The sequence below is a fragment of the Cetorhinus maximus genome, chromosome 21 (assembly GCF_964194155.1).
Source record: "Cetorhinus maximus chromosome 21, sCetMax3.hap1.1, whole genome shotgun sequence".
Taxonomy (NCBI): Eukaryota; Metazoa; Chordata; class Chondrichthyes; order Lamniformes; family Cetorhinidae; genus Cetorhinus; species Cetorhinus maximus.
In genome coordinates this window covers 84,116,384-84,128,438 of record NC_135899.1, presented here as the reverse complement: position 1 = coordinate 84,128,438, position 12,055 = coordinate 84,116,384, and the positions used below count along the sequence as shown (strand labels likewise).

The window sequence follows — 12,055 nt, the reverse complement described above, 5'->3', positions numbered from 1 at the left end:
TTTCAGTGGACATGTCTTTCAAACTGCAGCCATTGTAATTTTAATCCACAGTCCAACAGAAATAAAAATATATGTTCTTTACATTAGATAATTCTCTGCCTTTGCGGGGTGGAGAAGGAAGGACAGAAGGCAGTTAAGCAGCAGTGTACTCTTGGGTATCTTGTAAGCCGTGGCATAACTGGCCACAAAGAAATGTTCTGTATCCTGGACTGAATTGCCATTTTATTGTCTAATTATCACTACACTAGTAATCCAGGGGCCCAGGCTAATGCTCTGGGGATATGAGTTCAAATCCCACCATGGCAGCTGGTGGAATTTAAATTCAGTGAGTAAATCTGGAATATAAAGCTGGTTTCAGTGATGGTGACCTTGATGACTATCATCGATCATTGTAAAAACACATCTAATGTCCTTTCTGAGAGGAAATCTGCCATCCTTACCTGATCTGGCCTACATGTGACTCCAGACCCACAACAATGTGGTTAAATCTTAACTGACCTCAGTTCAAGAGCAATCAGGGATGGTGGGCAACAAATGTTGGCCTTGCTAGCAATGCCCACAACCCATGAAAGAATAAATAAAAATAAATTACTTAGAACCAAAGAAAAGTCACAGCACAGAAGGAGGCCATTCGGCCCATCTTGTCCATGCCAGCCCAAGGACACCCAGGTGCCCTTTCTAATCCCACCTTCCTGCACCCGGCCCATAGCCCTGCAGCTTACAGCACTTTACGTGCAGATCCAGGTACTTTTTATAAGAGTTTAGAGTTTCTGCCTCTACCACCAACTTGGGCAGCGAATTCCAGACACCCACTACCCTCTGCATAAAAAAGTTCTTCCTCATGCCCCCCTTACACCTTCTGCCACTTATCTTGAATCTATGTCCCCTGGTTCTAGAATTCTCCACCAAGGGAAACAATTTTATCCTGTCCACTCTATCTATTCCCCTCATAATTTTGTACACCTCAATCAAGCCACCTCTCAGCCTTCTTTGTTCTAAGGAAAATAACCCCAACCTATCCAATCTCTCACTTATTGTGAATATCCTGACCTCTACTAAAGACTGTGATTTGACCTCTGTCTACAGAGGTCAAACAGTGGAACTGTTTTCAGAAAACATGGCCCGTAAATTCCACGCTCCCCAGTGTCGGATTTGGGGGATACCCCAAAGGTGCGCTGGGGAATCCCTCTGGCAACTTCCCAGGCAAAGGTTTGCATGGCAATTGCCCAGAAGCGCTAACTTCCTCTGGTCAATTACACTGTGCTGGGAACCATCTGAAAATGTGATTTAAATTGCAAACTTTGGATGTTTCAGCCTGGGTTATACCAATATTTACCCAGAAAAAGTTGGGAAAATTAAAACCTCTTCTAATCTTCTAATTTCTGGGTAAGTATTGTAAAGGCCCTGGCTGACCTCACGGGAATCCCCCAAACTCCACCTCCTCCTCCCCCCCCCCCCCCCCCCGACCTTGAAATCCTGACCTCACCCCCAGACCTCTGGAGCCACCCCCATTGTACTCTGCTGACCCACTCCCCCAACCTCGGGACCCTGACCTCCCCATGACCTCTGACACCCCCCCCCCCACACCCCCCAATGACCTCTGAGACACCCCCGACCTCGGAAGCCCCCTCCCAAACATTGGAGTCACCCACTCCTGACCTTGGACTCTCCCCTGGTTCTAGAATTCTCCACCAAGGGAAACAGTTTTATCCTGTCCACTCTATCTATTCCTCTCATAAATTTGTACACCTCAATCAAGCCACCTCTCAGCCTTCTTTGTTCTAAGGAAAATAACCCCAACCTATTCAATCTCTCACTTATTGTGGATATCCTGACCCCTACTAAAGACTGTGAATTGACCTCTGTCTATTGTTATTAGAACTGTTGTTAGAAAACATGGTCTGTTTTCCTGACCCACTCCCCCAACCTCGGATCCTCCCCCCGACCTCCCCATAACCTCTGACACACCGCCCCCCCCGACCCTGGAGCCATCCTCTGACCTTGGACCCTCCAGTCCCCCACTCCCCCAACCTCGGGACCCCTCCCCCAGTGACCTCCTTGAATTGGCTGGAGCTACACTTCACTGGGCCTGCGAGGAGCCTTTCGCTGCAGGCCCCAAGCAGCTCCGGCGAATGGAAGTGGCCACCCAATTTTCCAGACCATGTAAGTACATATTTATTTCTTCTAATTTCTGCGTGCCAGCACTTTCCAACGCTAGTCGGAGGTTACAGCCCGTAGGAATTGCTATTTGCATAAAGACCAGGATCTATGTCGTTTGCCTTCTACTATTCTGGTAGTTGCACGATATCACGATAATGGTGTTCACTAATCAGAACAATCAATCTCTACCAATTAATCTACCACAGACCAAAAATGATATGTGAAAAAACTTCGAGTGGACAAAAGCTTTGGGACCCATTGGTCCAAAATTACCTTTTCTGCTAAAACAGATTGAAAAAAATATTTAAAACCTCTAGGAGCAATTCACTCCCTGCTGGAATGCAACTCCACATCTTCATTGTTCCATTTCTGGGCCTCTGAGGCTGAGTGTCATGTTTGGATGATAAATCAGGTCATTAATAGGGTCTTTACAACATGAATTACCAGTCCTAAATTAATTTGCATTAATGTAGTAAATTCAGCAATTTCTTGACTTTTGGTGATCTTCAATTGGGACACTCATGGAAGGGTTGCATTTTTTTGGTTTTGTTGACGGTAATGCTGGAATGGCGCAAATTGACCAGCAATCTTTGAAGAATTGAATGTTGTGGTGTCTTCTCATCACAAATTGCTGAATTTTGTATGAACCAATAATAGCTGTGTTGTTAATTCTCTATTTTTGTATTATTTCTGGCTGTTGATTCCTACTTATTCCCGTTATCTCCATGTACCATAAATGTGTTAATTTATTTCCTCCCTCAACCTGGAAAACACAAAGTCCTTTGCTTGAAGGATTTGAATTCCGGTGAATGCAGACTTGTTAACAGTACATTATGGAATGGGTAACTCTTATTGACACTCTACTTTTGTGCAAAATCTTGTAACAAACTATTGATCTTTAAAAGATTATTTTCATTTCCCATTAATCCAATTCTGGAATGCTGCTAATCAACCCTTGTTTTCAGAAATCTGATTACTATTGAAATCTGTCACTATTAATACAATTTATGGTAGGAAAATGGATAACATGGCTGAGTATATTAATGGCTCAGTTTTTGTATTGAGAATGATGGTGAGGCTAATGATGCTTACCATTATTATGGAGTACATTGGACAGCAATTTCTGGATTACGGACCTGCACAGTTAAATGCGGAAATCTGGACTTTGTGTTCAGAGTTACCCTGTTCCTCCACAGGCTATGCTGTAATAATACATTGCTGATAGACTCAACATTGAAATCAAGGTGACTTTGTGGTACTTACCCACTACTTAAGTGCAGCAGGAAAAGTTAGGGCTGTTCCATTCAAATGTAAGTGAATTTTTAACCGCATGTTATTACTGCCAAACAACCCCTCTGCCCCTGAAAATTTAATTTTACAAGCATGGAGTCTCATTCCTTTAAAATTTAATAACTTGGAATTTTTTGTTTGATTTTATTTGTCCCTTTTATTTCTCTCTATCCCATTTTTGTTTCCTCTCTTTTATTTCACTTTCAGTACATGGTTTAAATCTAATTTATACTCCCTAGTTTAGACTCTGTGTGTCTGCAAGGATCCCTCAGTCTGACTGGTTGAAGAGCCTCCTTATTGCTTGCCCTGCTTGCAGACACAACAAATACAGCACAATGCCCTCCACAGAGTATCAGAAGCCCAGTGGCAGCAGGTCTGGACAAAAGTCTATGAAAACTCTGTGGGCAGCTATTGGCATTGTCCTCTTGACAACCTAGAATACATTTCCATAAGTTAATTTGAAGTGCAATTATTCATCACTTTTTTTCCCTATTTAAACAGCTGCAGCTCTGGCTGGACAACCCTAAAGTGCAGTTGACCTTTGAGGTAACTCATCAGCAACTGGAATCTCCATATAACAGTAAGTGCGATTACTATAAGTGAGCTTGCAAGAGGTTACATACAAAGCTTTTTCTGAATTTGGGGTGATGTTCAAATGGGTATCAATCTGTGACTAATGAAAATGCTTTACTCATTTACAATATAAAATGGTTTGAAAATACTTATTGCAAAATTTAAATATGGACGAAAAGTGCTCATTTACTTGTCAGATTATTTTCAATTGCGTGTTAGATTGTCTAGGCCGCAATTGGAGCCGGTAATTTCCAGAACAATAATAAACTCATGTGAAACTGATATACAGTGCTTTCCTGGATCAATATTAAAGCATGTATGTAGTTTTCTATATGGAAAAATCTGTTTTGTTTGTGTGTGTGAGATCTATTTCAGTAATCCAGTTTGTCCAGCCACACATTGTTAATTCCTCTTTGTCTTAGGCGATGCTGTACTAGTTCACAGGATACACAGCTATTTGGAGCGCCATGGGTTAATTAACTTTGGCATCTACAAACGGGTGAAACCACTTCCAAGTAAGTAATTCCCTAATACCTTAACAGTTTTTTTTTACGATGTCCATTCTAAAAAGAACGCTAATGACACCTAATTATATTGCCCAGTATTGCTTGATTTTTCGTAGTAGAGCTGGCAGAGATTATAGGAATGGGGGCAAGGCTGTGGAGAGACTTGAACACAAGAATTTTAATCACCAGGAACCAAGAATTTTAATCACCGGGAACCAACTTAGATCAATGAACAGAAGGGTGATTGGGAAATGGGACCTGGTGTGAGTTAAGATATAGGCAGGAGAATTTGGGATGAGCTCAAGTTTATGGAGTTGGCGAGGACAGGCAAAAAAAAATGGAATAGTAGAGTCTGGAAATAACAAATATGGGGGTTTCAGCAATTGATGGATTGAGGCAGGGTCTGGGATGGGTGATGGTATGGAGGTGGTAGTAGGTAATCTTAGTGATGGGGGGGTATGGAGTCAGAAACACAGCTCAGGATCAGCTAGAATGGCAAGATTGTCTCAGACTGAACCAGACTGCAATGACAAGGGAGGGAGGTTGGAACTGGTGACCAAGGAAAAGAGTTCACTGTGGTGAGAAAATAGCGCCAAAAGATGTTCCAAATTAATTAGAATATCTAAATAAAGTTAGGGTGCTCTGGTAGTTTGGATGATCTTGGGCTATGCTGTTGATCTATGTTCCCTTTGTTTAGTAACTGGAAAAAAATTATGCTTCACAGCAAAGAAGACAGGGAAGGTGATAATCATTGGTGCAGGGGTGTCGGGTCTGGCTGCGGCTCGCCAATTGCAGAGCTTTGGAATGGATGTCACAGTCCTGGAGGCAAGAGTAAGTCCAGTTTTTTTTTGTTCACTAATGCAGAAAACCTAGCAGGAGAAGTTTGTGAAACCTAAACATCTGTAGCATAAGAGACGGATGAAATAAAAATTTATTTAACAAAATGAATTTCACAATTGACCTACTGGTTTTTTTTCAAAGTCAAAGTTAAGTACACAGATATGGTTTAAAAATATTGTTTGCTCGTACTTTTAGCAAGAACAAAATCATCCTGGTGCCATTGAGCCTATAGCATTCTTTGAAGTAGCTATTTTTGAGATGACAAGTGGACAATTATTTAATGATTCAGCTTTTCCCATTTCTTGACAATGAAATGGAAGAAAAATTTTACTCCAGTAGATAGCTTCACTGATGGGAGGTGTGCTGCAGGTGCGACTTCTGTCCTTTGGAGGACAGAGCGTTTTTTTTTGGCCTGCAGACTTGTATATAAAACAAGTGACATATGTATACTTAACTGGCCTCTGGAATTAATCTGCCTGAGATATTTAAGACCTAAGACCCATGTTCACCAGAAGTTTACTCAATGTTTAATATAATAAGGCAAAAACAAAATACTATGGTTGCTGGAAATCTGAAATGAAAACAGTAAATACTGGAAATATTCAGGTCAGGTAGCATCTATGGAGAAAGAAACAGAATTAATGGGCGGAATTGAATGTCTCTACCCCCTGAGGTGAGTTTGGACATTGGGGGTGGGGGGGCAGCATTTAATCAGGTGAGAGGGTGCAGTGTGAGGACCCCTGCTGCTTTCCTGCCTTCGCCTGATTAAGTCTAGGGCGGGAAGGCTTATGGGGACAGCCTTTAATGCTCACTTAAGGGCCTCATCCCAACAATGCTGGTATTCAACCAGTGACAGCAGGGAAGTCACCACATGGCGAATCTGAAAAGCAAACCCTGTTTGCAGGCTCTTGGGGGAGTCCCTCATTCAAAGGCACTCAAATGCCTGATTGAGGGACCCGCCATTGGGAAGGGAGGATCCTGCTGAAAGCCAATCCCCCTCCCTTCCACCGCCCCAACCCAGCTCTCTCTCACATGGCCTGTGGTCCTTTGTTGATCCTGGGCCTTTGGTGGGTGCGTTGCTGGCAGCTGCCACTACTCGTAATGGCAGTGACGACAGTGGAGAGCTGCCGACCTCTAACTGGCAGCTCTCGGGGGCAGGATTTCCGCCACTTAAATGCCTGGGCACTTAATACCACCAGGCCTTCTCCAATGGAGGTGACGTGAGGCTCCTGCCAGCAAGACAATTTTAAATTCCACCCAATGTTTCCATATACAAGGACTTTCCTGTGCTTTTGGCCATGGAAAATCTAGACTAAGCCAACTCCCCTGTGTGTATTAGTAATGCTGCAGGCATGGTTATAGGGAATGGGGCAGAGCTTATGGATCTCTCTCCAGTGGTGATAATGTGCAGGTGTGACACATAGGAACATGGAAGCAGGAGTAGGCCATTCAGCCCCTCGAGCCTGCACTCCCATTCAACTAGATCATGGTTGATCACCTACATCAAATGCCACTTTCCTGCACTATCCCCATATCTCTTGATGTCATTGGTATCTAGAAATCTTATCGATCTCTGATTTGAACATACTCAATGACTGAGCTTCCACAGCTCTCTCTGGTACAGAATTCCAAAGATTTCAAAAAACGCTCACAACGATGAATCCAAATCAGGAGTGTGAATTCTCATCAGTTTTATTATGTTGTATACATATAAACATGCTTATTGCTTCGTAATCACTTCAATTGCAGGATCGTGTTGGAGGGCGAGTAGCCACATTTAGGAAAGGAAACTACGTTGCTGACTTGGGGGCCATGGTTGTGACAGGACTTGGTAAGCTTTGCATGACTTCAAAATGATTTTTTTTCATTTTTGGGAGGAGACTAAACATGGGAGAAGAAATGGGAATGAAGTAGGTCTGTCAGATCCTTGACTGAACCTGTAACATCTCTTGAGATCACGACTGATCTGTGTCTTTCTCATTTTCCTTGTCTTTGTTCCATATCCCTATATCAGTCTTAAAAATTTCAATTGACCCAGCATTCATAGCCTTTTGGGGAGACAATTCTAGATTCACATGATGTTTTATGTGGGGTAGGAAATGCCCCCTGATCTCACTTCGAAATGGCCTAGCTGCAATTTTGAGATTGCTTTTGCTGATTTTCTCCATCACAGGAAATAGTTTCTCTGTATTGAATTATCTTCATCATTTTAAATATTTCAATTAGATCTCCCTTCAACGTTCTAAATTGAGGGGATAACAACCAAATTTATGCAATCTGTCCTCCAAATTTAACTCTTTCAGTTTTGGTGTTTTCTGGTGAATCTGCACTGTGCCCCTTCCATGACTGATATGTCCTTCTTGAGAAACAGTGGCCGAAACTAGACGCAGTACTCCAAATGGGATCTAACCAAAGAAAATCTCTCTCAGTTTTGTTCTCCTCTACTTTGCTGTTCTCTTATTCTCTCTTCCCCTTCCCTATGAAAATAGTTAATACAAAATTTGTCTTGTTGCTGTCCCACGGATATTTCCGGTACCTCTTCAGAGTGACCATTCTTCATGTTTGAATGTTATTAGCTTATTTGGTCATGGAGGGCAGAGGTATCCTTTCGAGCAGAGGTGACTGGATCATAATCAGGAGTGAGAACCTAGACTGCATTGGTAATATGAGAAGGGAGATTTTTGGACACTTAGCCACATAATTTGTGTAAGTTTATATTGAACATGTTGTTGGGTATTTTTATTTTTCAGTCTATTTTTCTCCATGTTCACTGTGGTGGTGTTAAATTCTAACAAAGATAACTATTCATCCCTTTATTCTGCAGGTGGAAACCCAATGGCAGTGGTCAGCAAGCAAGTGAACATGGAGCTGGCCAAAATAAAACAAAAGTGTCCCCTATATGAGGCAAATGGGCAGGCTGTAAGTCTTAAAATAATGAGTTACGATTACAAGTACTACGCAGATTGTTTAATAGTTAGACTTGCTTTACTCCATGTAGCTACGGTGAATTTATCATTGATTAAAGATCTTGTGTATACTGCACTATGGAGCGAAAGGATGTTTGTTTATGCGAGGGGTTCCCAATCCCAGCCATTCTACTATGGAAGAATTTGACTGAATGACAGTGCTTCCCTAGTGGGAATTAGGAAAATTGGCAGCTGGTTACTTCAAACCACAATCTTACATTTCCTAGTGATTGGGTAAAGAGTCAGGTTGATAGACTAGAAGATATGGGCCCTAACCTGTCATCCTAATGAAAATGAAGGTGTTGTGGGGGAAAGAATGGAGAGGGATGATCATATGTAAACATAGCTGAAAATAACTCCAAACTTAAAGTCTTGTACCGTAAAGAGCATTCAAGTTTTAACACTTGCCTGAACCCAGAGTCCTTTCTTTCTGTAAATGTTGACACTCTTTTTATATTGATATAATGAGTGTACAGTCTCCACCACTTACAGCAGGCATATTGGTGTTCATGTGGTTTGCCTGCTATATGAGGCAGGCAATGATATGGGTCACGCTCCTCAAACATCAGCCTAACATCAAAATGTCCCAAATTACCACTTCTAAAAGTAAAGCAGTGAGTTTGAAGGTTCTTGGACTTTATTTAAGCCTCACTTGCATAGATGTTTGAGTGTTCTATTTCTTTTTGGATATTTGTGTTTTGAAGCTATAAAGTAAACATACTATTTCCTGTATGAAGCCTTGTAATTTCTGTAAATAATTTATAAATTATTTTATTTGCCTTTGGCAGACCTTTTTTAAAATTGTTTTATCATGAGGCTGACCTGACTGTGTTTGTGAATGCTAATTTTTACCTTTTGACTGGTTGATAAACGATTTTGTTACCAAAGACCAATGTTAGAAATTGTAAATGACTCCACAATGGGAGGTGGGAGCCTTTTAAAAACGTTTTAATAGTTTACAGGATGTGGGCATTACTGGCTAGGCCAACATTTATTGCCCACCCCTAATTGCCCTTGAGAAGAAGCTAGTGAGCCGCTGTCTTGAACCGCTGCAGTCCATGAGGTGCAGGTACACCCACAGTGCTGTGAGGGAGGGAGTTCTGGCATTTTGATCCAGCAACAGTGAAGGAACGGTGATATAGTTCCAAGTCAGGATGGTGTGTGGCTTGGACGGGAACTTTCAGGTGGTGGTGTTCCCATGCATCCGCTGCCTTTGTCCTTCTATGTGATAGGGTTTGGAATGTGCTGTCGAAGGAGCCTTGTTGAGTTGCTGCAGTGCATCTTATAGATGGTACACGCTGCTGCCACTGTGCCTGGGTGGTGGAGGGGGTGCCAGTCAAGTGGGCTACTTTGCCTTAGAGGGTGGCAGAAGCTGACTGGTAAGTGAAGTGTTTTAATTTTTGTGTAGGAAAAGATTTGGGTAGGCCTACAACAGAAAACACAGTTTCAAATAAATTTAAGTTTACCATTGCTCTCTTAGCCTTCCCTTCGCCATTCTATTTGTTTTAATTTTACCTTTAGGAAGTAAAGCGAGTAAGATCAAAGTTTAAATTTACTTAAAGTTGTGTTTGCTGTTGTAGGTCAGGTTAATAGTATTGTGGTGAAACTGCTCTGGAAAGTTGGCTAGTTCTATTTAATACTGTTGTTTCAATGTTGTACTGTTTGTTAACCTAAAATTTGGGAGTGTATCTCTTTTTATTCGTTCATGGGATGTGGGCGTCGCTAACTGAGCCAGCACTCATTGCCCATCCCTAATTGCCCTTGTTCAGAAGGCATTTAAGAGTCCACCACATTGCTGTGGGTCTGGAGTTATTTGTAGGCTAGACCAGGTAAGGACGGCAGATTTCCTTCTCTGAAGGATACCCTGGGAGAATGTATTTGCCTAGACTTATCAGAATCTAAGGAGTAAGATTCCATGTAGTTCGGAAACATTGCAGTTTTGTATATTTCCATGGAGTGTTTTCTGTTTAGCTGATGTGACAAGTAAGGTTGTTAGGATAGAAAGCCTAACATCAAGTGCATCATTAACATGCGTTATATTGAAAGCTTTGGACTTTCTGATATTCAATTTTAGAAAATATTGTACAATTGCTTGTTAGTTGTCATTAGGGCTTTTGATAAACTACTTCAGGAATTCCTACACTCAGTTTGCTCTGAATTTCGGGGTGGAATCTAGGGCCCTGAGATATAGCAGTTAACAAAGTCATTCAAGACAGTGAGATGACCAAAGATGATGATAACTGAAATTTCAGTAGTATTGACTGGCCTGTTTAGTATACAATACTACTAATTGATTCATTGCCAGAATATTTGCTAAGAGCCAAAGAGATTGAGATTTCTGGTGAATGAGGATGTCCTGTTCTTGGTATAACTCATGCTCTGTTGATGGTACAGTTGATATTGACATTGGAAGGTTCTGGATTTCTTCAGAGTTATTGTAATATCTGACTTGGGAAACTTTAATATTATGGGATGCAAAATAAAAAATGTTAATCTTGTGCTGAACTTTTTCTCCTGGCATGCAGTGCATTGTGGCATTACCACCATGCTAAATGGGATAGATTTCAAACAGATCTTGCAACTCAAGGCTGGGCAATCGTGAGCTGCTGTGGGCCATCAGCAGCAACAGAATTGTACTCGAACATAATCTGTAACCTCATGGCCTGGCATATCCCCCACTGTACCATTACCAACAAGCCAGGGGATCAACTCTGGTTCAATGAAGAGTTCAGGAGGGCATGCCAGGAGCAGCACCAGGCATAACAAAAAATGAGGTGCCATCCTGGTGAAGCTACAACACAGGACTAGCATGCCAAACAGCATAAGCAGCAAGTGATAGACAGAGCTAAGCGATTCCACAACCAAGGGATCAGATCTAAGCTCTGCAGTCCTGCCACATTCGGTCATGAATGGTAGTAGATAATTAAACACCTCACTGGAGGAGCAGGCTCCACAAATATCCCCATCCTCAATGAGGGGGGAGCCCAGCACATAAGTGTAAAAGATAAGGCTGATGCATTTACAACAATCTTCAGCCGGAAGTGCCGAGTGAATGATCCATCTCGACCTCCTCCAGAGATCCCCAACATCACAGATGCCGGTCTTCAGCCAATTCGATTCACACCATGTGATATCAAGAAATGCCTGGAGGCACTGGATAATGCAAAGGCTATGGCCCCTGACAATATTCCTGCAATAGTACTGAAGACTTGTGCTCCAGAGCTTGCCATGCCCCTAACCAATTTGTTCCAGTACAGCTACAAAACTGGCATCTACCCGGCAATGTGGAAAATTGCCCACGTATGTCCTGTACAAACGAAGCAGGACGCTCCAACCCAGTCAATTTATGCCCCATCAGCCTACCCTTGATCATCAGTAAATTGATAGAGGGTTCTCCAACAGTGCTACTAAGTGGCACTTACTTAGCAATAACCTGCTCATTGATGCTCAGTTTGGGTTTTGCCAGGGCCACTCAACTCCTGATCTCATTACAGCCTTGGTTCAAAGATGGACAAAAGAGCTGAACTATCAAGGTGAGGTGAGAGTGACTGCCCTTGACATCAAGGCTGCATTTGACCCACTGTGGCATCAAAGAGCCCTAGCAAAACTGGAGTTAATGGGAATTAGCGGTGGAGACTCTCTGCTGGTTGGAGTCATACCTAGCGCAAAGGAAGATGGTTGTGGTTGTTGGAGGTCAGTCATCTGAGCTCCAGGACATCA

The 12,055-nt window shown here is 42.3% G+C and overlaps 1 protein-coding gene across 1 annotated transcript in view; it reads left to right on the top strand.

Annotated features, from left to right (window-relative positions):
- The window catches only part of kdm1a (lysine (K)-specific demethylase 1a), a 65,129-nt gene that overhangs the window by 20,217 nt on the left and 32,857 nt on the right, over window positions 1–12,055 (top strand). The window contains exons 5-9 of the mRNA XM_078567321.1: window positions 3,952–4,030; window positions 4,446–4,538; window positions 5,254–5,360; window positions 7,119–7,200; window positions 8,194–8,288. Coding sequence (XP_078423447.1) covers window positions 3,952–4,030; window positions 4,446–4,538; window positions 5,254–5,360; window positions 7,119–7,200; window positions 8,194–8,288 — 456 coding nt within the window. The remainder of the gene's footprint in view (window positions 1–3,951; window positions 4,031–4,445; window positions 4,539–5,253; window positions 5,361–7,118; window positions 7,201–8,193; window positions 8,289–12,055) is intronic.